At 48.4% G+C, this 26,548-nt stretch overlaps 1 protein-coding gene across 1 annotated transcript in view; it reads left to right on the top strand.

Annotated features, from left to right (window-relative positions):
* The window catches only part of dnah2 (dynein, axonemal, heavy chain 2), a 190,939-nt gene that overhangs the window by 119,742 nt on the left and 44,649 nt on the right, over nucleotides 1–26,548 (top strand). The window contains exons 54-62 of the mRNA XM_080181836.1: nucleotides 256–416; nucleotides 2,993–3,132; nucleotides 4,544–4,676; nucleotides 6,238–6,377; nucleotides 15,127–15,337; nucleotides 20,732–20,848; nucleotides 22,067–22,208; nucleotides 22,937–23,106; nucleotides 25,161–25,277. Of these exons, the coding sequence (XP_080037962.1) occupies nucleotides 256–416; nucleotides 2,993–3,132; nucleotides 4,544–4,676; nucleotides 6,238–6,377; nucleotides 15,127–15,337; nucleotides 20,732–20,848; nucleotides 22,067–22,208; nucleotides 22,937–23,106; nucleotides 25,161–25,277 (1,331 nt within the window). The remainder of the gene's footprint in view (nucleotides 1–255; nucleotides 417–2,992; nucleotides 3,133–4,543; nucleotides 4,677–6,237; nucleotides 6,378–15,126; nucleotides 15,338–20,731; nucleotides 20,849–22,066; nucleotides 22,209–22,936; nucleotides 23,107–25,160; nucleotides 25,278–26,548) is intronic.

Genomic DNA, 26,548 nt, shown 5'->3' with positions numbered 1-26,548 from the left:
TTGTTTTAAAATATCAATCTCCTTCCTGCCGCCCCACATTGAGGCCAGATTGTCCAATATCACCCATGGCTGGGATTCTCTAGTGCTGCTGCAGTGAGTGTCGATAGGTGGGTGAGGCAGTGGATTGTTGCACGGCGGAGGGGGTGGATGGTGCCCAGTGCCTCCTGGCCCGAGGAGATGAAATGGGGACTCAGGAGGGAATGAAGTATCTTAAATTAACATTACTGTTGACTGAACTTAACTATACATTTGTAGACTTGAAGAAAATCTACCGTGAGGCAGGAGTTGCAAATAACCCGACCATGTTCCTGTTCACGGACACCCAGTTAGTTGAAGAGACCTTCTTGGAAGATATTAATAACATCCTGAGCTCTGGAGAGGTTCCGAACCTGTTCAAAGCAGACGAGTTTGAAGAGGTGCGTAGTTGGTCCCAGCTATAAGGGCAGGGGTGATAAACCACTTTCTATACTCCACCTCCAGATTCCATCCTGATTACAGTTACACTCACACTCTCAGTACACAATACAAAAAAACTCTACACTGAGGAAAAATTGGCAATGCGACTGTAAAACAATTAGCCCAGGATTCTGCTGGTTAGAATCTATTTTTATATTCAAGAATGTTTTAGCGATTTCCCTCTCACAGTGTGAGAAACAGAAATAAATTGCCCTTCTGCTGTGTTATTTCCTATCCTCCCACAACATCCCAGGGGTATTCACAGCCCGTGAAGTACATCGGAGGGATAGGCACTGTACAACACAGCAAATGCTCATTGGGAAAGTTCACCCAGTTCTATTTGAGTGAGAGCCAGAATTCTTTCTTACCCACACTCCTTTGTTATCAAAAGGTCACCAGAAAGGTTTCTTTTGGTTCATAAGAACATAAGAAATAGGAGCAGGAGTAGGCCATCTAGCCCTTCGAGCCTGCCCCGCCATTCAATACGATCATGGCTGATCTGAAGTGGATCAGTTCCACTTTCCCACTTTCTCCCTATAACCCTTAATTCCCTTGACTGTCAAAAACCTATCTACCCTTGTCTTAAATATATTTAGCGAGGTAGCCTCCACCACTTCAACGGGCAGAGAATTCCAGAGATTCACCACCCTTTGAGTGAAGTTCCTCCTCAACTCCGTTCTAAACTGCCCCCCCCTCCCTTATCTTGAGGCTGTGCCCTCTAGTCCTGCTGAGCGGGAAGAATCTCTCTACCTCTACCCTATCCATCCTTTTCATTATCTTATATGTCTCTATAAGATCCCCCCTCATCCTTCTAAACGCCAACAAGTACAGACCCAGTCTATTTAGTCTCACTTCATAGTCTAACCCCCTCATCTCCGGTATCAGCCTAGTGAACCACCTCTGCACTCCCTCCAAGGCCAAAATATCCTTGCGCAAGTGCGGCGAACAAAACTGCACTACTCCAGCTGTGGCCTCACCAATGCCCTGTACAGTTGCAGCAAGACCTCCCTGCTTTTATATTCTATCCCCCTCGCTATAAAGGCCAGCATGCACCGTAGCATGCTGCAGCTTTTCGCCCTTTAAATAGTAACTTACTCTTACTATTATTCCTGCCAAAGTGGATAACCTCACACTTGCCAACATTGTACTCCATCTGCCAGGTCCTCGCCCACTCGCTCAGCCTATCCAGACCCCTCTGCAGACTTTCCACACCCTCTGCACAATTTGCTTTTCCACTCATCTTTGTGTCATCAGCAAATTTCGTCACCCTACACTCAGCCCCCTCCTCCAGATCATCTACATAAATGGTAAATAGCTGAGGCCCCAGCACCGATCCCTGCAGCACTCCACTAGTCACCAACCGCCAACCAGAATAGCACCCATTGATACCAACTCTCTGCCTCCTATTAGACAACCAATCCTCTATCCACGCTAACACTTTACCCCCAACTCCATGCTTCCTAACCTTCTGAAGCAATCTTTTGTGCGTCTTTTGAAAATCAAGAAACACTACATCCACCGGTTCCCCTCTGTCTACCGCACTATTCACATCCTCATAGAATTCCAATAAATTTGTCAAAATTCTGTTCAGGGCGGCATGACACAGTGGGTTAGCACTACTGCCTTACAGTGCCAGGGACCTGAGTTCAATTCCCAGCTTTGGGTCACTGTCTGTGTGGAGTCTGCACCTTCTCCCTGTGTCTGCGTGGGTTTCCTCCAGATGTTCCGGCTTCCTCCCACAGTCTGAAAGACGTGCTGGTTAGGGTGGATTGACCATGCTAAATTCTCCTTTAGTGTCCAAAGATGTGCGGATTAGGTGGATTGGCCATGCTAAATTGCCCCTTAGTGTCAGGGGGCACTAGCTATGGTACATGCATGGGGTTATAGGGGTAGGGCTTGGGGTAGGATTGTGGTTGGTGCAGATTCAATGGACCGAATGACCTCCTTCTGTACTGCAGGATTCTATGATTCTGTGCTTCTCCAGCTTGTCAGATACTGGCACAAGTGTCACCGTGGAATAAAATGACTGACTCTAAAATAAAAACGTGGAAATCCGAAGCAGGAGGAGGCCATTCGGCCCTTCCAGCCTGCTCCCCCATTCATTGCGATCACGACTGATCATCAAATTCAATATCCTGATTCCCCCTCCCTTCCTCCGATATCCTTCGATCCCTTTAGCCCCAAGAGTGAAATCTAATTTCTCCCTGAAATCTCTCAACGGTTTGGCCTCAGCTCCTTTCTGTGGGAATGAATTCCAGACATTTTATATTACTAGGTCATTAGCAGAGTGAATTTCTTTGCATCGATAATGTAGCAATCTCTTCTTGTTCAGAATCTTTTAGCAATCTTTCAGAATCGGTGTGGTGTAAAATGTCAAACTGGTGCTCCTTCCTGACAACATTGTCAGGAACCATGTGGATTCCGTCAATTTGGAGGCTTGGGTCTCCCTTTCTGCAGGCTGGGCTTTAGCAGGGTCACTGACTTGGGAGATAATGAAACAAGGCAAGGATCTGCTAACCATCTTCTCCATTGCCAGATTAAAAACTCCTTGTTAGATGCAGCGAAAGAAGAATCCATACCACATACAAATGAAAGCATCTTCAATTTCCTGATGGAAAGAGTACGTAATAATCTTCATGTCGTGTTGTGCATGAGTCCCATTGGAGATCCTTTCAGGTGAGGTGTTAGCATAGAGAACGAGAGCATTTTAAAAGCATTTGTTATTTTTACACTGAAGACCTGTAATCAGCATCAAACAGGTGCCATTGTTTGAAGTCCAGGTTGCTAGTTCCCAACAAATTGCAGCACCATTCAGTTGTTGCTTCAGATCGAAAAGTTCATGATGGGTAATTTATGTTACAGTTGTATAAAACGTTGGTTTGGCCACATTTGGAATACTACCAGAAGGACGTGGAGGCTTTGGAGAGAGTACAGACAAGGTTTAGCAGGGCGTTGCCTGTTATGGAGGCTATGAGGAGAGATTGAATAAACCGGGATTGTTCTCCCTGGAAAGACGGAGGCTGAGGGGTGACCTGATAAAAGTTTATAAAATTATGAGGGCTATGGATAGGGTGAACAGTTGGAAGCTTTTTCCCAGGGGCAGAAATGACAATCACAAGGGGGCACAAGTTCAAGATAAGGGGGGAAAGGTTCAGTGGAGATGTGTGGGGGGGTGGAGTTTTTTTACACAGAGGGTGGTGGGGGCCTGGAATGCTCTGCCAAGTGAGGTGCTTGAGGCAGACACGTTAGTCACATTTAAGGCTTATCTGGATAGACACGTGAACAGACGGGGAATAGAGGGATACAGGCGGCTGGTCGAGATAGGACAATGTGATTGGTGCAGGAGGGCTGAAGGGCCTGTTCCTGCACTGTACTGTTCTTTGTTCTATGCGCAGTCCTTGTCCGTGTTGTTCTCTCCTTTTCAGTTCTCTATTTTCGGGGTCTGATGGCCTCTGCTTTGCTCCACTGTGGCACATTTCATTACTATCCATGTGGCTGAGTTTATTTGATTGACACATGGCGGCACAGTAGTTAATACTGCTGCCTCACAGCACCAGGAACCTGGGTTCAATTCCGGCCTCGGGTCACTGTCTGTGGGGAGTTTGCACGTTCTCCCCATGTCTGCGTGGTTTACTCCGGGTGATCCGGTTTCCTCCCACACTCCAAAGATGTGCAGGTTAGGTGGATTGGCCATGGTAAATGTGCCCAGGGGTGGTATGGGGGCCTGGGTAAGGTACTCTGTCAGAGAATTGGTGCAGACTCGATGGGCTGAATGGCCTCCCTCTGCGCTGAAGGATTGTATGAAATAAAACAAACTGTCACTCAGCTCCCTCCACAAACTTGCGACTCATCACTTAGCCTCCCACACGGAAGGAGATTGGAATGAGGTTCTCTGGGTGACTGGGTGTGTGTCTGGGTGATGGGCTGTGTGTCTGGGTGACTGAATGTGTCTCGGTGCTTGAGCTGTTTTCAGTTAAATGGTCTTCCTCAATCATAACTTGTGATTTTCAGAACGGCGCAGGCAGTTTTTAAACAGTGAAGTGAGGTTGCCTGAAGACATTTAGTTTTCTCTTTCTTTGTCTTAAAGGAATCGCGTACGCCAGTACCCTGCGCTGGTGAACTGCACCACCATTGACTGGTTCTCCGAGTGGCCAAAGGATGCCTTGCTGGAAGTGGCTGAGCGCTACCTGATGAATGTGGAACTGGGAGGATCGGACGAGGTAAGGAATGAGGAGGAGCTGTGACCATCTGTGCAGAGGCTGGAAGACAGTGCACTGCAATCATACTGAATCACACTGGGGATAGCTCCTGTCCACAGTCTGAGACAGCCATGCAGCTCCATACCTCACCTGGATCAATATTCCCACAAATGCACCTGTGACTGCACTTGCCACACAGCTTTGGCTGAGCTTTCCCCTTCCCAGGTGCAGGGTTTCTGCAGCCAGGTGTAGTATGTTGCCTCTGAGACCAAAAGCAGCTAACTTGGCACTGACCAGAAATCAAACCTGAGGTTCCCCTGACAGATTCACCCTTCCTGCAGCCCAATACTAGAGGAGCTGGCTTGACGGCTATTGGTGTGTCAGTACACTATCCGGCATGACATTTATAGAGACGTGGTAGTGATCGGGAGAGGCTGGACACCTTTCTGTAGGAAAGAGAAGGCTGAGGGGTAACATTGGTAAAGATCTTTAAAACTCTTCAGGGATATGATAGTGTAGATGTTCAGAGGATGTATCCACCAGTCGCAGAGACCAAGGACAGCAGGCATAAATATAGGAAAATCACTAACAAACCCAGTTAAGAATTCGGGACAACAATCAGAAAATTAGTGAGAATGTGGGACTCGCTCCCACGGGGAGTGGGGGAGAATGTGGGACTCGCTCCCACGGGGAGTGGGGGAGAATGTGGGACTCGCTCCCACGGGGAGTGGGGGAGAATGTGGGACTCGCTCCCACGGGGAGTGGGGGAGAATGTGGGACTCGCTCCCACGGGGAGTGGGGGAGAATGTGGGACTCGCTCCCACGGGGAGTGGGGGAGAATGTGGGACTCGCTCCCACGGGGAGTGGGGGAGAATGTGGGACTCGCTCCCACGGGGAGTGGGGAGAATGTGGGACTCGCTTCCACGGGGAGTGGGGGAGAATGTGGGACTCGCTCCCACGGCGAGTGGGGGAGAATGTGGGACTCGCTCCCACGGGGAGTGGGGGAGAATGTGGGACTCGCTCCCACGGGGAGTGGGGGAGAATGTGGGACTCGCTCCCACGGGGAGTGGGGGAGAATGTGGGACTCGCTCCCACGGGGAGTGGGGGAGAATGTGGGACTCGCTCCCACGGGGAGTGGGGGAGAATGTGGGACTCGCTCCCACGGGGAGTGGGGGAGAATGTGGGACTCGCTCCCACGGGGAGTGGGGGAGAATGTGGGACTCGCTCCCACGGGGAGTGGGGGAGAATGTGGGACTCGCTCCCACGGGGAGTGGGGGAGAATGTGGGACTCGCTCCCACGGGGAGTGGGGGAGAATGTGGGACTCGGTCCCACGGGGAGTGGGGGAGAATGTGGGACTCGGTCCCACGGGGAGCGGGGGAGAATGTGGGAATTTTATATACCTCTTGGGGCAAAGGGGAGGAAGCAGACTCAGGCTGTTGAGTTGGATGATCAGCCATGATCATAATGAATGGAGGAGCAGGCTCGAGGGGCTGAATGGCCTCCTCCTGCTCCTATTTTCTATGTTTCTGTGTTGAACCCCAACCTTGGTTCTTGTGCCAACAGTTTGTTCCGTTGTTCTAGCTCCGCAGTAACTTGGCGCATATCTTTGTGACAATGCATCGGTCAGTGACAAGATATTCTGAAAAAATGTTGCTGGAACTACGACGGCACAACTACGTCACCCCAACTAACTATCTGGAACTGGTATCCGGTTACAAAAAGTGAGTGTGAGTTGCTGGTGTGACATCATTACCCTAATGCTGGAAATAATGTCAGGGAACATGCAACAACTGTCTCTAATCCAGCACCCACTGATGGAATTGTTTGTCTTGTACCTTCACAAGCACCACTGGGGAATGGTGGCCTCCTTGTCAGTCCATCGTACTGCATTCTGAATGCTCCTTCCATGCCCATTACGTCACTCAAATCCAGAGCTGCTGGCTCAGTGGCAGGGGTGTAACCCACATAGCTACACAACCCCCACTATGGAATAAGTACAGGATATATCTTAATGACTTAATCCTGTGTGAGTGTCTGTGTATGTGTCTGTGTGTGAGTGTGGGTGTCTGTACCTCTATGTCTGTGTGTGAGTGTTTCTGTGTGTATTGGTGTCTGTATGTGTGTTTGTTTCTGTGTGTGTCAGTGTCTGCATGTGTGTCTGTATATGTCTTGGTTTGAGTGTTGTTATGAGTGCACCTCTTGATATGTGTGCTGGTGTGAATGCGTTTGTGTCGGGGTGTGCATATGTATCGGTGCATATGCATGTGTGTGTGTGTGTGTGTCATGTGCATGAGTGTGTGTGTGGCGGTGGGAGTGTCTGTCTAAAATGAGGATGAAGCTTAGCAATGTTTGATTGCGGTGAGTAATTACACTCGCCATTCAGTGTGGTTTTGGAAATTTGGCTGCTGGGTGAGATCCCAGAGGGCTGCTGACACTTGTACCCAGCAAGAGAGGCGAGGAATTCATCATTGACTCTGCTAATGGAGCATATCACACAGCTCAGCTGTCAGTGTAAACTGCAAGAACAAAGTTCAAGCACAGCACTAACTGTGTGCTTGTTACGTGCCCTGGAGTTTCCTTCTCGCCACACATCACGTCATCTATTGCTGTTTCTGTTTTGACCAGCGCTGGCAATGCTTGTTATTGGCAATGGGTTGCATTGCAACAGGAAAGAGTTGCAAGCACCGACCTGACTCATGTCTAAATGAATAACATTGTAGGATGCTGGTACACAAATGTTTGACACACGTGCATCTAAAGTGCTTCTTACTGCTATTTTAACAGACGTAACTAATCTGTTTCTTTTATAGAACTGTGTTAGGTGTGTTCGTTACCGTTCGCTGTTTTTTTTAATTAATTCATAGGCATCGTTGGCTGGGCCAGCATTTATTGCCTATCTCTAGTTGCCTGAAGGCAGTTGAGAGTCAACCACATTGCTGTAGCTCTGGAATCACATGTAGGCCAGACTGGGTAAGGATGGTAGATTTCCTTCCCTAAAGGGAACCAGATGAGTTTTTCTGACAATGGGTCATCAGTAGATTCTCAATTCCAGATATTTTTTATTAATTCAAATTCCACCACCCGCCGTGGCGGGATTCGAACCTGGGTCCCCAGAACATTAGCTGAGTTTCTGGGTTAATAGTCTTGTGATAATACCACTAGGCCATTGCCTCCCCTGGTTAAAAACACAGAAAAACAACAGCACAATACATGCCCTTCGGCCCACAAGTTGCGCCGAACATGTCCCTACCTACTAGGCTTACCTATAACCCTCTATCTTACTAAGCTCCATGCACTTATCCAAAAGTCTCTTAAAAGACCCTATCGAATCCGCCTCCACCACCACTGCCGGCAGCCGATTCCACGCACCCACCAGCCTCTGAGTGAAAAACTTAACCCTGACATCTCCTCTGTATCTATTCCCCAGCACCCTAAACCTGTGTCCTCTTGTGGCAGCCATTTCAGTCCTGGGAAAAAGCCTCTGAGAATCCACACGATCAATGCCACTCATCATCTTATACACCTCTATCAGGTCACCACTCATCCTTCGTCTCTCCAAGGAGAAAAGACCGAGCTCTCTCAGCCTATCCTCAGAAGGCATGCCACCCAATCCAGGTAACATCCTTGTAAATCTCCTCTGCACCCTTTCTGTGGCTTCCTCATCCTTCCTGTAATGAGGCAACCAGAACTGAGCACAGTACTCCAAGTGCGGTCTGACCAGGGTCTTATAAAGCTGCAGCATTATCTTCCGACTCCTAAACTCAATCCCTCGATTGATGAGGGCCAGTATACAATACGCCTTCTTAACTGCAGCCTCTACCTGCAAAGCTGCTTTGAGTGTCCTATGAACCCGGACCCCAAGATCCTTCTGATCTTCCACATTGCCAGGAGTCTTACCCTTAATATTATAATCTGTCATCCTATTTGACCTGGCAAAATGAACCACTACACACTTATCTGGGTTGAACTTCATCTGCCATTTCTCTGCCCAGTCTTGCATTCTATCAATGTCTCGCTGCAACTTCTGACATCCCTCCAGACTATCCACAACACCTCCGACCTTTGTGTCGTCAGCAAACTTACCAACCCATCCCTCCACTCTCTCATCCAGATCATTTATAAATGTCACAAACAGCAAGGGTCCCAGAACACATCTCTGGGGCATTGGTGACCAACCCCCATGCGGAAAAAGACACATGTACAACCACTCCCTGCTTTCTGTGGGCAAACCAGTTCTGAATCCACAGAGCAACGTCCCCTTGGATCCCATGCCCCCTCACTTTCTCTGAGATGGGGTGAAGATGGGGTGTTTCAGTTGAAGAATTTGTGTGACTAAGTTAGCAATTGAGGTGACAGATTGTGACTACAGTGGAGTATCACCTCAGTCTAGGTTCAATCCAGCCCAGTCCCCTCAGTAAGATAAATTTCTTACAAAGACCCCACATGGTGCATGCAAAGAGGAAGTGCTGGAAAATCTCAGCAGGTCAAGCAGCATCTGTGGGGAGAGAACAGAGCAAATGTTATCCAGACTCGAAACGTTGGCTCTGTTCACTCTCCACCATGCTGTGTGACCTGCTGAGATTTTCCAGCATTTTGTGTTTTTGTTACTGATTCCAGATTCCGCAATATTTTGCTTTTGTCCCATATACAATGTGTTGTTTAATCCATTCTTAGGATGTAGGTCTCGTTGGCAAGTCTAGTATTTATTGTCCCTCTCTTAAGCATCTTTGAGAAGGTGGCGCTGAGCTGCCTTCATAACTGAGTATCTCGCTCAGCCATTTCAGAGGGTAGATAAAAGTCAACCATATTGCTGTGGCTCTGGAGTCACAGGTAGGCCAGACCAGGTAAGGATGGCAGATTTCCTTCCTAGATTAGTGAACCAGAGGGCTTTTACAACAGTCCAGTAGTTTCATACTCAACATTGCTAATCCTAGTTTTTCTTTTATTCCAGATTTTGTCGAATTAATTGAATTTAAATTCCCCAGTTGCTGCGGCAGGATTTGAACTCTTGTCTCTTGATCATTAGTCTGGAATTCTGGATTACTAATTGTATTATCTCAGCACAGTGGGCACAGTGGTTAGCACTGCTGCCTCACAGCACCAGGGATCCGGGATCAATTCTGGCTTTCTGTGTCTGTGTGGAGTCTGCAAGTTCTCCCCAAGTCTGCGTGGGTCTCCTTCAGGTGTTCCATTTCCTCCCACAGTCCAAAGATGTGCAGGTTTGGTGGACTGGCCATGCTAAATTGCCCATTAGTGTCAGGGGGATTAGCTAGGGTAAATACGAGGGGTTATGGGGGATAGGGCCTGGGTGGGATTGTGGTCGGTGCAGTTACAATGGGCTGAGTGGGGATTCAATGATTCTATTCTATGATTCTATACGTGACCACAGCAGCAGTGAAATGAATGTAGACCTGTGGTTGTACACTGAGAGAGAACCCTCCATTTATTGTCTGTGTTGAAAAACATCTGGGTATGGAGGTTCGCAGCTGGCTGTGCCTAGTGAGTGATGGTGAATGCAAACCATCCGTGTGCTGGTGGAGCATCCGTGTAATTACTAATGTCCCAGATAGGGAATTTACACTGGGAATTCCAGTGATAGCGAAGGGATGGGTCATACACATCCTCGTCACAATGATGTGTGAGCTTATGACCTCTGCATTGTCAGTCCAGCAACCCGTAATCGCTGTGCTTTGTAGCCCTTTGTTGGAGTTGGGGCAACGCAGAGCGAGTGGGGGGGTACTGCTGCTTCGAAAAATGAGAGAGGCAGAACAGTTGCCTGCCGTGGAGGCGTCTCGCTCTGCGGAGCTTGCAGATTTCCCCCTCCTGCCCGCAAGATGAAAGCAGCCCTTAACAAAACCGTGTACCACGGGAGATATCGTTCAGTAATTCAATTGGAACAAAGACCCAGAGAGAAAAAAATAATGGCTGCACACAAAAAGCCCTTCAGCTCCCGAAGCGAGCTGCCTTTGTGAGGGAAATCTCTTCCTGAGCATTAAAAGAATAATTGCGGTGCACTCTGCTTCAGCCTCATACAATTGCAGTGAATGGGGAGAGTGCGCCTGTTCTTTTCCAACCCTGCCTTTGAATCACATTAGTCTAGAGCTCACGCTGTAATGCCGAGTGATTTTCCTGCCTGAATTGCTGATTCCCTGCTGTCAGGAGATTTCCTGACACAAGTCCTCGCAATTCAACGCCACAGCATTAAGATGCCTCCAATTTCAATTGAACAACCCTTAAAGGGGAAGGGGAGCTTTCCTTTCCCATGTGAGGCATGCTATTCGTCACCTTGGCTTAAAAAAACTCGTACAGCGCCTTGGGTCAAAGCACTTCACTCAGCTGCAAATTACACTGCTGAACTGCACTGACCGCAGGGTACAGCATTGTGATTTCCCAGAGTCAGAGAGTGACAGATCTATTCCAATGTCTCACTGCAACTGACCGAGTGGCAGAGGCAGGAGATGCAACACTGTTTGTGAGCTGCGAAGGTGCACACTGTGCATCGACTTCCAATTCCTGACCCCCCGTTCAAATTTACACAGGTCGCACTGTGCCAAATATCTCTTTTCAAACCTGTGGGTCCACAAAGTTCAAAAAGAGCAGGCTCAGAGAGGGGGGTGGGGGGATAACACTGAAAAGATGTATAGATTGAGCGGATTGGCCATGCTAAATTGCCCCTAAGTGTCCAAAGGGTGAATCGCAGAGTAAATGTGCAGGGTTACGTGGATAAGGTAGGGAAGTAGGCCTGGGAAAGATGCTCGAGTTGGGATGTGAACTCACTGGGCTGAATGGCCTCCTTGTGTACTGTAGGGATTCTGTGAAAATGCTGGGCTGTGTTACCCTTGATGGCTGGATTGGCAGTGGTTGTGTACATTGCAGGGACTGCATTGTGGGCACAGCTGTGGGCATTGCTGCCTCCCCACTGGTGGGCTATGCCACTCGCAGCCTCTCTGAGATTCTAAATAGTTGTACAAGAATGGATTTGACAAAGGTGGTTGGACCCACTGCTTCTCCATGCCCATAGGTGGCCCTGGTCTGCTGCTGATCATGATGTGGAGATGCCAGCGTTGGACTCGGGTAAACACAGTAAGAAGTCTTACAACACCAGGTTAGAGTCCAACCAGTTTATTTGATAGTAATTCCACAAGCTTTCGGAAACAGTGTTCCTTCATCGGGTGTTTGGAAGGTTTTGGTCAGAGAAAGGCATATAAAGACGCACACAGTTTACAGAATACTGATTAGAATGCAGGTCTTTACAACTAACCTGAACAGTAGGTTAGCTGTAAAGACTTGCATTCTAATCGGTATTCTGTAAACTGTGTGTGACTTTATATACCCTTCTCTGATCAGAACCTTCCACACACCTGACAAAGGAACACCATTTCTGAAATCTTGTGGGATTACTATCAAATAAACTGGTTGGACTTTAACCTGGTGATGTGAGACTTCTTACTGCTGCTAGACACCCAGAGCTGGCCCTGGCCTGATGGTGGACACAGTAAGAAGTCTTACCACACCAGATTAAAGTCCAACAGGTTTATTTGATAGCAAAAGCTACTAGCTTTCAGAGCACTGGCTGTCCCTCCTTCAGGTGAATGGGAGTTCTAATCATAAACAGGGCATATAAGATACAAACTAAATTTACAGAATAATGATTGGAATGCGATTCTTTACAGCTGATCAAGTCGTAAAGGTACAGACAATGTGAGTGGCCAGAGCATTAAGCACAGGTTAAAGAGATGTATATTGTCTCCAGCCAGGACAAGTAGTGAGATTTTGCAAGTCAAGGCAAGTCATGGGGGTTACAGATAATGTGACATGAACCCAAGATCCCGGTTGAGGCCGTTCCCATGTGGGGAGCTTGGCTATCAGTCTCTGCTCAGTGACTCTGCGCTGTTGTGTGTTGTGAAGGCCACCTTGGAGAACGCTTTACCCAAAGATCAGAGGCCAAATGCCTGTGACCGCTGAAGTGTTCACCAACAGGAAGAGAAGAGTCTTGCCTTGTGATTGTTGAGCAGTGTTCATTTATCCGTTGTCATAGTATCGGTTGATGGTGGATGCCCAGAGCTGACTGCGGCCTGACGGTGGACGCTCAGAGCTGACCCTGGCCTGATGGTGGACACCCAGAGTTGACCCTGGCCTGATGGTGGACGCCCAGAGCTGACCCTGGCCTGATGGTGGACGCCCAGAGCTGACCCTGGCCTGATGGTGGACGCCCAGAGCTGACCCTGGCCTGATGGTGGACGCCCAGAGCTGACCCTGGCCTGATGGTGGACGCCCAGAGCTGACCCTGGCCTGATGGTGGACATAATGTGGGTATGCCGGCGTTGGACTGGCATAAACACAGTAAAAAGTCTGACAACACCAGGTTTTAGTCCAACCAGCTTTTGTCGCGACACTACGGACTTCCTACTGAAACTCAGCACACGTGGAGCAGTTGAACCAGGGACACTCCTCGTCACAATGGATGTCTCGGCGCTCTACACCAACATCCCCCACAACGATGGCATTGCTGCGACTGCCTCAGTACTCAATGCTGACAACTGCCAGTTTCCAGATGCAATTTTACAACTCATCCGCTTTATCCTGGACCACAATGTCTTCACCTTCAACAACCAGTTTTTCATCCAGACACATGGAACAGCCATGGGGACCAAATTTGCACCTCAATATGCCAACATCTTCATGCACAGGTTTGAACAAGACTTCTTCACTGCACAGAATCTTCAACCAATGCTATACACTAGATACATCGATGACATTTTCTTCCTTTGGCCTCATGGTGAACAATCACTGAAACAACTATATGATGATATCAACAAATTCCACCCCACCATCAGACTCACCATGGACTATTCCCCAGAATCAGTTGCATTCTTGGACACACGCATCTCCATTAAGGACGGTCACCTCAGCACCTCACTGTACCGCAAGCCCACAGACAATCTCACAATGCTCCACTTCTCCAGTTTCCACCCTAAACATGTTAAAGAAGCCATTCCCTATGGACAAGCCCTCCGTATACACAGGATTTGCTCAGATGAGGAGGATCGTGACAGACACCTCCAAACCCTGAAAGATGCCCTCATAAGAACAGGATATGGTGCTCGACTCATAGATCGACAGTTCCGATGCGCCACAGCAAAAAACCGCACCGATCTCCTCAGAAGGCAAACACGGGACACAGTGGACAGAGTACCCTTCGTCGTCCAGTACTTCCCCGGAACGGAGAAGCTACGATATCTTCTCCGGAGTCTTCAACATATCATTGATGAAGACGAACATCTCGCCAGGGCTATCCCCACACCCCCACTTCTTGCCTTCAGACAACCGCACAACCTCAAACAGACCATTGTTCGCAGCAAACTACCCAGTCTTCAGGAGAACAGTGACCACAATTCCACACAACCCTGCCACAGCAACCTCTGCAAGACATGCCGGATCATCGACATGGATACCATCATCACACGTGAGAATACCATCCACCAAGTACATGGTAAATACTCTTGCAACTCGGCCAACATTGTCTACCTGTTACATTGCAAGAAAGGATGTCCCGAAGCATGGTACATTGGGGAGACCATGCAGACGCTACGACAACGGATGAATGAACATCGCTCGACAATCACCAGGCAAGACTGTTCCCTTCCTGTTGGCGAACACTTCAGTGGTCACGGGCGTTCAGCCTCTGACCTTCGGGTAAGCATTCTCCAAGGTGGCCTTCACGACACACGACAGCGCAGAGTCGCTGAACAGAGACTGATAGCCAAGTTCCACACACATGAGGACGGTCTCAACAGGGATCTTGGGTTCATGTCGCACTATCTGTAACCCCCGTGACTTGCCTGGGTTTGCAAAACCTCACTTACTGTACTGTCTGGAGACAGTACACATCTCTGTAACCTGTGATCAGTGCTTCTTCCACTCACATTGTCATCCACTTCAGGTCTTGAACAGCAGGTTAGGTGTAAGGATTCGCATTCTAATCAGTAGTCTGTAAACTGTCTGTGCTTTATATGCTCTGTCTGAGGCCAGAACTCTCCATTCACCTGACGAAGAGGGAAACCTCAAAAGCTTGTGAGTCTATTATCAAATAAATCGGTTGGACTAAAACCTGGTGTTGTCAGACTTTTTACTGATGGTGGACGCCCAGAGCTGACCCTGGCCTGATGGTGGACGCCCAGAGCTGACCCTGGCCTGATGGTGGACGCCCAGAGCTGACCCTGGCCTGATGGTGGACGCCCAGAGCTGACCCTGGCCTGATGGTGGACGCCCAGAGCTGACCCTGGCCTGATGGTGGACGCCCAGAGCTGACCCTGGCCTGATGGTGGACGCCCAGAGCTGACCCTGGCCTGATGGTGGACGCCCAGAGCTGACCCTGGCCTGATGGTGGACGCCCAGAGCTGACCCTGGCCTGATGGTGGACGCCCAGAGCTGACCCTGGCCTGATGTCTATATGTTCTCTTTCCCCAGGTTGCTGGAGGAGAAACGCATTGAGCTGAGCAGCCAGGCCAACAAGCTGCGGAATGGACTGTCGAAGATCGATGATACCCGTGACAAAGTGGAGGTGATGTCTGTGGAGCTGGAGGAGGCCAAGATGAAGGTGGCTGAATTTCAGAAGCAGTGTGAGGAGTATCTGATGATCATCGTGCAACAGAAACGAGAGGCTGACGAGCAACAGAAGGTGGATCACAGAGTCATAGAGATGTACAGATGGAAAAGGCCCTTTGGCCCAACTTGTTCATGCCGCCTTTCTTTTAAAACTCCTAAGCTAATCCCAAGTGCCCGCATTTGGCCCATATTCCTCTATACCCATCTTACCCATGTAACTGTCTAAATGCTTTTTAAAAATCACCATTGTACCTGCCTCTACTACTACCTCTGGCAGCTCGTTCCAGACACTCACCACCCTCTGTGTGAAAAAATTGCCCCTCTGGACACTCTCTCCCCTCTCACCTTAAACCACTAGTTTTAGACTCCCCATTGTTTTGGAAAAGATATTGACTATCTAGCTGATCTGTGACCCTCGTTATTTTGTGGATCACTATAAGATCACCCCTCAACCTTCTACGCTCCAGAGAAAAAAGTCCCAGTCTATCCAGCCTCTCCTTATAACTCAATCCATCAAGTCCCGGTAACATCCTAGTAAATCTTTTCTGCACTCTTTCTCCTTTAATAATATCCTTTCTATAATAGGGTGACCAGAATTGTACACAGTATTCCAAGTGTGGCCTTACCAATGTCTTGTACAACTTCAACAAGACGTCCCAATCCCTGTATTCAATGTTCTGATCAATGAAACCAAGCATGCCAAATACTTTCTTCACCACTCAGTCCACCTGTGACTCCACTTTCAAGGAGCTATGAACCTGTACCCCTAGATCTCTTTGTTCTGTAACTCTCCCCAACACCCTACCATTAACTGAATAAGTCCTGCCCTGGTTCAGTCGAACAAAATGCATCACCTCACATCTGTCTAATTAAACTCCATCTGCCATTCGTCAGCCCACTGGCCCAATTGATCAAGATCCCGCTGCAATTGGAGATAACTTTCTTCACTGTCCACTGTGCCACCAACCTTGGTATCATCTGCCAACTTACTAACCATGCCCCCTATATTCTTATCCAAATCATTAATATAAATGACAAATAACAGTGGGCCCAGCATTGATCCCTGAGGCACACCACTGGTCATAGGCCTCCAGTTTGAAAAACAACTCTCTACAACCACCCTCTGGCTTCTTGACAGAAGCTAATTTTGTATCCATTTAGATACCTCATCCTGCATCCCGTGAGACTTATCCTTGTGCAAAAACCTACCATGCGGTACCTTGTCAAAGGTGGATGAAGGAAGGAAACCCTCTTCCAACCTGTGTTCCTGATAACACTCTGTGAAGGTGCACCCACATTATCCCCATTGACTCAGCTAGCTCGACAGCCTGTGCTGGACACGGAAATGGAATTGCTCCATTACCCTGGCTGTAATCTCTCTCAACTTCCTAACGCTTCAGTCCTGTGTTCTAATCAGTTCAAACATCCTGCACTGGTTTCCTCCAGCCCTGTGTCCCTGCCTGTACACTTTGTTCCCCAGACGCTGGTCTGTTCCTTCTTCCCTCTACACTTAACTCCACCCAGTGCAGCCGTGCTTTCAGCCGCATGCCTATACCCCCTCCGACTTGCCCCCTCCCTGGTCTCTGGAGTCTTGATAAAGGTTTTTACACATCTTTCAGACCTGCTCTCAACTCCAAATCCATCTTCCCCTTCTCCTCCAGCTCACAGTCCATAGAAGCTAGAAGCAGGAGTAGGCCTTCCAGCCTGCTCTGCCACTTATTTGGATCATGGCTGATCATCAAATTCAATATCATGGTCCCCACGTCCTCCCATATCCCTCGATCCCTTTAGTCCCAAGAACTATATCTAATTCCTTCTCCAAATCACACAACCAGTAGTTTAGTCTCAACAATGTTCTGTGGTAGTGAATTCCACACATTCACCACTCTCTGGATGAAGAAATTTCTCCTCACCTCAGTTCTAAAAGGTTTACCCCTTATCCTCAAATTATGACCCCCCCCCCCCCAATTCTGGACTCCCCCCACCATCGGGAATAATTTATTCCCCGAAACTGTAAAGCTTTTACTGGGCTATCTGTCTGATGTGAGGAGCACCGTATCAGAAGTTGCTGTTGGTTCTCCAGGCTACAGACAGGTTCCCCGTGATGTTGAGAGACATTTGATTCTAGTGTCAAAAAAATTACAGAAAAATACGGCACAGGAACAGGCCCTTCAGCCCTCCAAGCCTGCAACGACCATGCTGCCTGACTGAACTGAAACCCCCTACCCTTCCGGGGACCATATCTCTATTCCCATCCTATTCATGCATTTGTCCAGATGCCCCTCAAAAGTCACCACTGTATGCGCTTCCACTACCTCCCCTGACAGCAAGTTCCAGGCACCCACCACCTTCGTGTAAAAAATCTGCCTCATACATCTCCTTTAAACCTTGCCCCTCGCACCTTAAACCTGTGGCCCCCCAGTAATTGACTCTTCCACCCTGCGAAAAAGCATCTGACTATCCACTCTGTCCGTGCCTCTCATAATCTTGTAGATTTCTATCAGGTTGCCCCTCAACCTCCGTCGTTCCAGTGAGAACAAAACAAGTTTCTCCAACCTCTCCTCATAGCTAATGTAAATGTGTTTGGGTTCCTCCACCTGATGTGACGGCACAATCTCACACTGGGGGTATCATTCTCAGCTCACCCACTTTTGATCTAACCGCAAATTAGAATATTTCTCTGCTGTGACTGCATGAGAATTAGGAGCCGGAGTAGGCCACACAGCCCCTTGAGTCTGCTGTGCCATTCAGGAAGGTGGTGGCTGGTCTGGCCAGTGATACTGGAGAGATACCAGTAGCTGTGGAGGAGCAGTAGGGGGTTAGATGGCCAGGTGAACGGAACAGCAAAATTCCATGCATGAGCAATGAAATGTTGGCCTTTAATTTAGAGGGATTGAAATTCAAAGTGAGTTACACAGATCTTGTTCAGACCCTACCCTGAGTAAATACACTAATGTTTAGGTACAGTACCCCAATAAAGGCAGAGTGTACACCCTGAAATAACACCTTAGAGGCCAGTGTCTCTTCATCAGATTCTCTTTATTTAGAAACTTCTCCCCACTCCCAAGAGTGCTTCAGGTAGGCAGTGTGGGTAGCCCTGACACTTCTCCGTATATCCACGAGACTCGGTGCTTGAGCAATCATTCCCTCAATTAGGGAACTCATACTCCAAGAGCCCCACCTCACAGGCTTCACTGAGGTCATTACACAGCCCAGATTCACCAGAAAGTTATTGGGGACGTACTCGAGGGATTAATTATGAGAACTCATTGAGTTCAGGAGCTTGATAGATAATCTAATCAGATGGAAGTTTAGATTGAAAGACCTAATTCGCATAAAAGTTAGAGCTAGAGACTGTTTGGGAGTAATCCCAGGAGACATATCTTCACATTAAGGGCCGTGGAAATCTGGAACTCTTGGCAGCATGGTGGCATTGTGGTTAGGTCTGCTGCCTCACGGCACCGGGGATCTGAGTTCAATTCCAGCCTCAGATCACTGTCTGTATGGAGTCTGCATGTTCTCCCCATGTCTGTATGGGTTTCCTCCCACAGTCTGAAAGACATGCAGGTTAGTTGGATTGGCCATGCTAAATTGCCCCTTAGTGTCCAAAGATGTGCAGGTTAGGTGGATTGGCTATGCTAAATTACCCCTTAGTGTTAGTGGGATTAGCTAGGGTAAATACATTGGGTTATGAGGATAGGGTGTGGTTGGGATTGTTGTTGGTGAAGGCTCAATGGGCTGAATGGCCTTCTTTTCTGTAGTGATGATCCTCTCCTGAGGAGGTTGTTAGTACCATAGAAGCATAGAAAATTACAGCTCAGAAAAAGGCCTTTTGGCCCTTCTTGGCTGTGCCGAACCATTTTTTGCCTAGTCCCACTGACCTGCACTTGAACCATATCCCTCCACACCCCTCTCATCCATGAACCTGTCCAAGCTTTTCTTAAATGTTAAAAGTGACCCCGCATTTACCACTTTATCTGGCAGCTCATTCCACACTCCCACCACTCTCTGTGTGAAGAAGCCCCCTGCTAATATTCCCTTTAAACTTTTCTCCTTTCACCCTTAACCCATGCCCTCTGGTTTTTTTTCTCCCCTAGCCTCAGTGGAAAAAGCCTGCTTGCATTCACTCTATCTGTATCCATCAAAATCTTATACACCTCCATCAAATATCTCCTCATTCTTCTACGCTCCAGGGAATAAAGTCCTAACCTATTCAATCTCTCTGTGTAACTCAGCTTCTCAAGTCCCGGCAATATCCTTGTGAACCTTCTCTGCACTTTTTCAACCTTACTTACATCCTTCCTGTAATTAGGTGATCAAAACTGTACACAATACTCTAAATTCGGCCTCACCAATGCCTTATATAACCTTAATGTGCATGTGCCGGCGTTGGACTGGGGTAAACACAGTAAAAAGTCTGACAATACCAGGTTTAAGTCCAACTGATTTATTTGATAGTAAACTCACTAGCTTTCGAGGTTTCCCTCTTCTTCAGGTGAATGGAGAGTTCTGGCCTCAGACAGAGCATATAAAGCACAGTTTACAGATTACTGATTAGAATGCGAATCTTTACACCTAACCTGCTGTTCAAGTCCTAAAGTGGCTGACAATGTGAGTGGAAGGAGCACTGATCACAGGTTAAAGAGATGTGTATTGTCTCCAGATCTGTAAACTGTCTGTGCTTTATATGCTCTGTCTGAGGCCAGAACTCTCCATTCACCTGAAGAAGAGGGAAACCTCGAAAGCTAGTGAGTTTACTATCAAATAAATTGGTTGGACTTAAACCTGGTGTTGTCAGACTTCTTACTTATATAACCTCACCATACCACTCCAACTTTTATACTCGATACTCCGATTTATAAAGGCCAGTGTACGAAAAGCACTCTTTACGACCCTATCCATCTGTGATATCACTTTTAGGGAATTCTGTACCTGTATTCCCAGATCCCTCTGTTCAACTGCACTGTTCAGAGTCCTACCATTTAGCCTGTATGTTCTACTTTGGTTTGTTCTTCCGAAGTGCAATACCTCACGCTTGTCTGCGTTAATTTCCATTTGCGTTAAACTCCAATAGTGTTTGCAGTCAATCAGAAATAGGTTTTAGTTGGTTAAGGTCATCCTGGATTTGAGGTATTCAGGCCAGCCGGGATCTGATTGGTTGACACAGCAAGCTGAAGGGCTGAATGGCCTTGTCCTGCCTCTGTGAACGCACTTGCAGGCACCTCGACCAATTTGTTTGTGTCCCCAGTGCGAGAGCGTGTGTATCTTCCGGCCAGAGTCACAGGCAGCTGTCAGCGAGCTTGGCAATGGGGGAACACAAGGCCCAAGTTTCTCATGCTGTGTTGCCTGTCTGTAAAACCACTGGGCACTGCAATCCAAACCACAAGGGGAGATCGGAGACCCCTTTGAATGTAACCTGATCACTGTCCTGATTAACTAACCCCTTTGAGCATTTCTGCCCATGTAGACTGTCAGCTCCCACAGTGAGAAGATTGCCGCGGAAGAGATAAAATGCAAAATAATGGCGGATGGAGCCCAGAAGGAACTGGATGAGGCCATGCCAGCACTGCAGGCAGCCATGAAGGTACAGAACTGGGAGCAAATGATAAGAGGCTGACCCCCACGGTTTCCCTCGTCTGCTGCTTCTTCATCCCCCTCTGCTGCGGAATCTCACGCAGGGACGAGTGTCAGCTTGACTCAGCAAGTGGTGCTCCCCCCTCCTCAACACCGCACCGTGTGACTGGTTGTTGGCTCAATTGCTGCGTCAGCAGTTTGAGCTGAGTGATTGCCACATCTTGTGCTGCCAAATAAACCTGTTGGACTGTACCCAGAGTTGTGAGATCTCTTACTGTGAGTGCCACATCGCCAGGGACTGACTATGACAGAGAGGTGAAGCAGGGGGCTCCCATCTGCTAACTATGTTGGCACTTGATAATCAGGGCTGTTAACTAGAAGCTTGCAAGTCGTACAAGAATCACTTGGATGTGCATCAGACCATGGGCAGGGCAACTGGTTTGTCGCACAAACAGTGTTTTGATCAAACTGTCTGCAACAAGACACCTAACATTTTCAAAATACTCAGAGTAAATTTGCCAGGCCACATCGCTCATTTCCATAGTGCTGTGTTATTGTGTCTGTACTGAAAGAGCTATTCAATTAGCCCCATTCCTCCCCATCTTTCCCCATTACTCTGCACATATGCCCTTTTCGAGGAACAGGGTGGCACATTGGCACAGTGGGTTAGCACTGCTGCCTCAGAGCGCCAGGGACCCGGGTTCACTTCCAGCCTTGGGTCATTCTCTGTGTGGAGTCTGCACGTTCTCCTTGTGTCTGTGTGGATTTCCTCCGGGTGCTCCGGTTTCCTCCCACAGTCCAAAGATGTGCAGGTTAGGTGGATTGGCCATGTTAAATAGTCCCTTAGTGTCCAAAGATGTGTAGGTTAGGTGGATTTCCCTTGCTAATTTGTCCCTTAGTGTCCAAAGATGTGAAGGTTAGGTGGATTGGCCATGCACAGTGTTGTAAGGATAGGGCACAGTGGGCCACTTGGGTAGGATGCTCTTTGAGAGAGTCGGTGCAGATGCAGTGGGCCAAATGGCCTCCTTCAGCACCATAGTAATTCTGTGGTTTGAACTTGTCTATTTCCCTTTCAAAGTTAATATTGAGTCTGTTTCTGAGATCCTACATGATTTACCAAGGCATGGCGACCTTCCTGCCAATGTTAGTTGTAAATGGCGTGGCTGACGGGTGTGAGTTAAGCGGACAGCCGTGGGCTAACGCACTATCTCAATCCATCACATTACAGGCTCTGGAGTCGCTGAACAAAAAGGACATGACTGAAATCAAATCATATGGCCGCCCCCCTGTCCTCGTTGAGACGGTGATGCAAGCAGTAATGATTCTTCGAGGATCAGAGCCAACCTGGGCAGAGGCCAAGAAACAGCTGGGTGAGACTCCCCCTAATGTCTGATACTGTCTGGCTGGATGGGTGGATGGTCTGGGAGGGCGGATGGATCGGTCTGGGAGGGCGGATGGATCAGTCTGCCCTATGAGATCTAAGATGTGTTTCTGCCACAGAGCTAGTCAGCAAAATCAAACATGTAGAAGGAGCAAGTGAATGATTTCTTCATTTATCAAGACAAATGGGCAGCAAGATGGCACAGTGGTTAGCACTGCTGCCTCAAAGCACCAAGGACCTGGATTCGATCCCTGGCTTGGGTCATTGTCTGTGCGGAACCTGCACGTTCTCCCTATGTCTGCGTGGGTTACTCCGGGTGTTCCGGTTTCCTCCCACAGTCCAAAAGATGTGCCGGTTAGGGTGTGTTGGCTGTGCTAAATTCTTCCTCAGTGTACCTGAACAGGCACCAGAGTCTGGCAACTGGGGGATTTTCACTGTGACTTCATTGCAGTGTTCATGTAAGCCTATTCGTGACAATAATAATTAAACTTGAATTGAAAACTTAAATGCCAATGGGGTAATTGTCTGCTCAACCCATATCCATTCATCATAAACATGGTACAAAGTGCCCTTGTTGAGAACAAAGTGAGGTGTAGCCATCCCCTGGAAACACAAGACTGATCCCCATCGATGGTTGGTGCAGGGACTGGTCATGATTGGTTTTGATGAGTAGTGGATTTGGTGCAGGGTTTGATGAGGTGCTCTCCTGTTTTTCAGGTGAGGGAACCTTCATTAAGCAGCTCATTAATTTTGACAAGGACAATATTTCTGACAAAGTGCTGAAGAAAATCGGGATGTATTGTGCACAACCAGACTTCCAGCCGGAAATTGTGGGCCGTGTGTCTGTAGCGGCCAAATCCCTCTGTATGTGGGTCCTTGCCATGGAGGCAAGTAATGTTCCAATTGTCCACACATCTCCTCCTTCCTCTTTATTCCCAATGCTTCCTCCCTCACTTCTTTGCTTCCTTTGTTCTTTCCCATCTTGCTTTTTTCCCATCAGGTTTTCAGTATTTCACTCATGTCTCTGCTTCTCTTTGTGAATCTCACTGTTCATCTATCCCTTCAGCAAATTGTGAATGAATCATAAATCCAGCTGGAGCAAATCCAACTTGTTTTGAATGCAATATGGTTGGATGTTCCTGTTGTGAATGTTGGTGAGGATGTGCTGCTCCTATGAATGGTTTCATCAACCAAATCACTGGGCTCTGTCAATGGGAGTGGAGTGTAAAACTGGAATAGGATGTGAATGTAGTTGCTCCTTGAGAAGGTGGTGGTGAGCTGCCTTCTTGAATCGCTGCAGTCCACGTGACCCACAATACCGTTAGGGAGGGAATTTGACCCCAGTGACAGTGAAGGAACAGCTGAAATATTTCCAAGTCAGGATGATGAGTGAGTTGGAGGAGTACTTGTAGATGGTGGTGTTCCCAGGTATCTGCTGCCCATGTCCTTTTAGATGGAACAGATCTTGGGTTTAGAAGGTGCTGTCTAAGGAGCCTTGATGAGTTGCTGCACTGCATCTTGATGGTACACACGGCTGCCACTATGCGTCGGTGGTGGAGGGAGTGAGTGTTTGTGGATGGGGTGCCAATCAAGTAGGGCTGCTTTATCTTGGATGGTGTTGAGCTTCTCAAGTGTTGTTGGAGCCGCACCCATCCAGGCAAGTGGGGAGTATTCCATTACACTCCTGACTTGTGCCTTGTAGATGGTGGGCAGGCTTTGGGGAGTCAGGAGGTGAGTTACTCTGCGCAGGATTCCCAGCCTCTGACCTGCTGTTGTAGCCACAGTATTTATCTGGCTGAGTCCAGTTCAGTTTCTGGTCAATGATAACCCCCAGGGTTTTGATAGTGGGGGGGATTCAGTGATGGTAACCCCCAGGATTTTGATAGTGGGGGTGATTCAGTGATGGCAACCCCCAGGATGTTGACAGTGGGGGGATTCAGTGATGATAACCCCCAGGATTTTGATAGTGGGGGGGATTCAGTGATGGTAACCCCCAGGATTTTGATAGTGGGGGGGATTCAGTGATGGTAACCCCCAGGATGTTGACAGTGGGGGGGGGATTCAGTGATGGTAACCCCCAGGATGTTGATGGTGGGGGGATTCAGTGATGGTAACCCCCAGGATGTTGACAGTGGGGGGGGGGGGAATTCAGTGATGGTAACCCCCAGGATGTTGACAGTGGGGAGGATTCAGTGATGGTAACCCCCAGGATGTTGACAGTGGGGGGGGGATTCAGTGATGGTAACCCCCAGGATGTTGATGGTGGGGGGATTCAGTGATGGTAACCCCCAGGATTTTGATAGTGATGGCAACCCCCAGGATTTTGATAGTTGGGGGGATTCAGTGATGGTAACCCCCAGGATGTTGATAGTTGGGGGGATTCAGTGATGGTAACCCCCAGGATGTTGACAGTGGGGGGATTCAGTGATGGTAACCCCCAGGATGTTGATGGTGGGGGGATTCAGTGATGGTAACCCCCAGGATTTTGATAGTGGGGGGGATTCAGTGATGGCAACCCCTAGGATGTTGACAGTGGGGGGATTCAGTGATGGTAACCCCTAGGATTTTGATAGTGGGGGGGAATTCAGTGATGGTAACTCCCAAGATGTTGACAGTGGGGGAGGATTCAATCTGTTAATGCTATTGAATGTCAAAGGGAGATTGTTTGAAAATCTCTTGTTTGTGATGGTCACTGTGTGGCATGAATGTGACTTGCCAGTGACCACCCCAAGCCTTCATGTTCTCCAGACCTTGCTGTATGCAAGCGCAAACTGCTTCAGTATCTGATGAGTCTCAAATGGTGCTGAAAATTGTGCAACAGAGAACAAGTTATGAAATGCCACTGAAGCAGTTTTTGAGTGTTTCTTGCTGACATTAAGTGGGCCTGCAGTGATTTTCTGCCTGTCTCTAACCTCTCCTCTCCCCATCGCTTCACCCACAGCTGTACGGCAGACTGTACCGTGTGGTTGAACCCAAACGAATCCGCCTCAGGGATGCCATGGCACAGCTGGCGGAGAAGCAGGCCTCGCTTGCTGATGCACAGGCTAAGTTACGAGAGGTGGGTGCTGCCTTGTTCTAATGTGTTGCTCTGCTGCTTTGTCAACCCTCCATCTCCCATCCGCAGGTCACTGGAAGCTCAATGATTTCAGGCAGGGCAGCTATTGTCCACTCCCTTTGCTGGCGATCGGACTTTGTAAACTTTCATCAGAATACCAGGACTTGTTCCCTTTGCTCCAGATTCTCAACATTGCCAGTGTTGAGCAGTAGCTAAATAAAACACTCAGGCTGTCACACTGAGGGCCAGGAGGAGGGATTGGATAGGTTGGGATTATTTTCCTTGGAACAAAGAATGCTGAGGGGTGACCTGATTGAGGTGTACAAAATGATGAGGAGGAGAGATAGTAAAAGAGAAAATGCTGGAAAATCTCAGCAGGCCTGGCAGCATCTGTAAGCAGAGAAAAGACCTGACGTTTCGAGTCCAGAAGACCCTTTGTCAAAGCTCCTTTGACAAATGGTTGTCTGGACCCGAAAGGTCAGCTCTTTCCTCTCCTTACAGACACTGCTAGACCAACTGAGATTTTTCAGCATTTTCTCATTTGGTTTCTGATTCCAGAGTCCGCAATAATTTGCTTTTATAAGGGAAGAGATAGAGTGGGGAATTCTAGAACCAGGGGATACAGACTCAGGATAAGTGGCAGGTGTAGAGGGGACAGGAGGAAAAAGTGTTTTTTACATGGTGGGTGTCTGGAATTCGCTGTCCGAGTTGGAGGGAGAGGCAGAGACCCTAAACTCTTTTAAAAAGTACCTGGATCTGCACCTTAAGGGCTGTAAACTACAGGGTTCTGGGCTCAGTGCAGGAAGGTGGGATTAGAAAGGGTACCTGGATATCCTCAAAATGGGCCAAATGGCTTCCTTCTGTGCTGCAACTTTTCTATGGTTCTATGATTGAGCAGCAGACTGAGTTATCGGAGAGGGTCCTGAAGAGATCTCTGCAAAGGGATTGAACAATGAGTTGAAGAGGTGAAATTAGACAAGGAGACAGGCTCTTTGTGTTCAATGGCCTTTACCCATTGCTGACACATAATTTGGCCTAATGGAGACAATGGGGAGTGGTGAGTGAGGGGTAAGTGCAGGACACTCTACCTGGCCCACCAGACAGGCCTCAGCTATAGCCTGAGCATCCCATCCCTGCCTGACCTTTCCCGTGGCGAATACCAAAAGCAAAATATCCCATACAGCTCGCCACTTCCTGATTAAACCCTAAGCCAAAACTGCATGATGGACAGGAACAGGCAGTCCACAGAGTGTGAGATGACAGTGGAAGCTGCT

Source organism: Carcharhinus amblyrhynchos, unplaced genomic scaffold (assembly GCF_965287045.1).
Source record: "Carcharhinus amblyrhynchos unplaced genomic scaffold, sCarAmb.v2.hapA scaffold_43, whole genome shotgun sequence".
Taxonomy (NCBI): Eukaryota; Metazoa; Chordata; class Chondrichthyes; order Carcharhiniformes; family Carcharhinidae; genus Carcharhinus; species Carcharhinus amblyrhynchos.
Note: the sequence above shows the minus strand (reverse complement) of the source record. Positions and strands in the feature narration are given on the sequence as shown.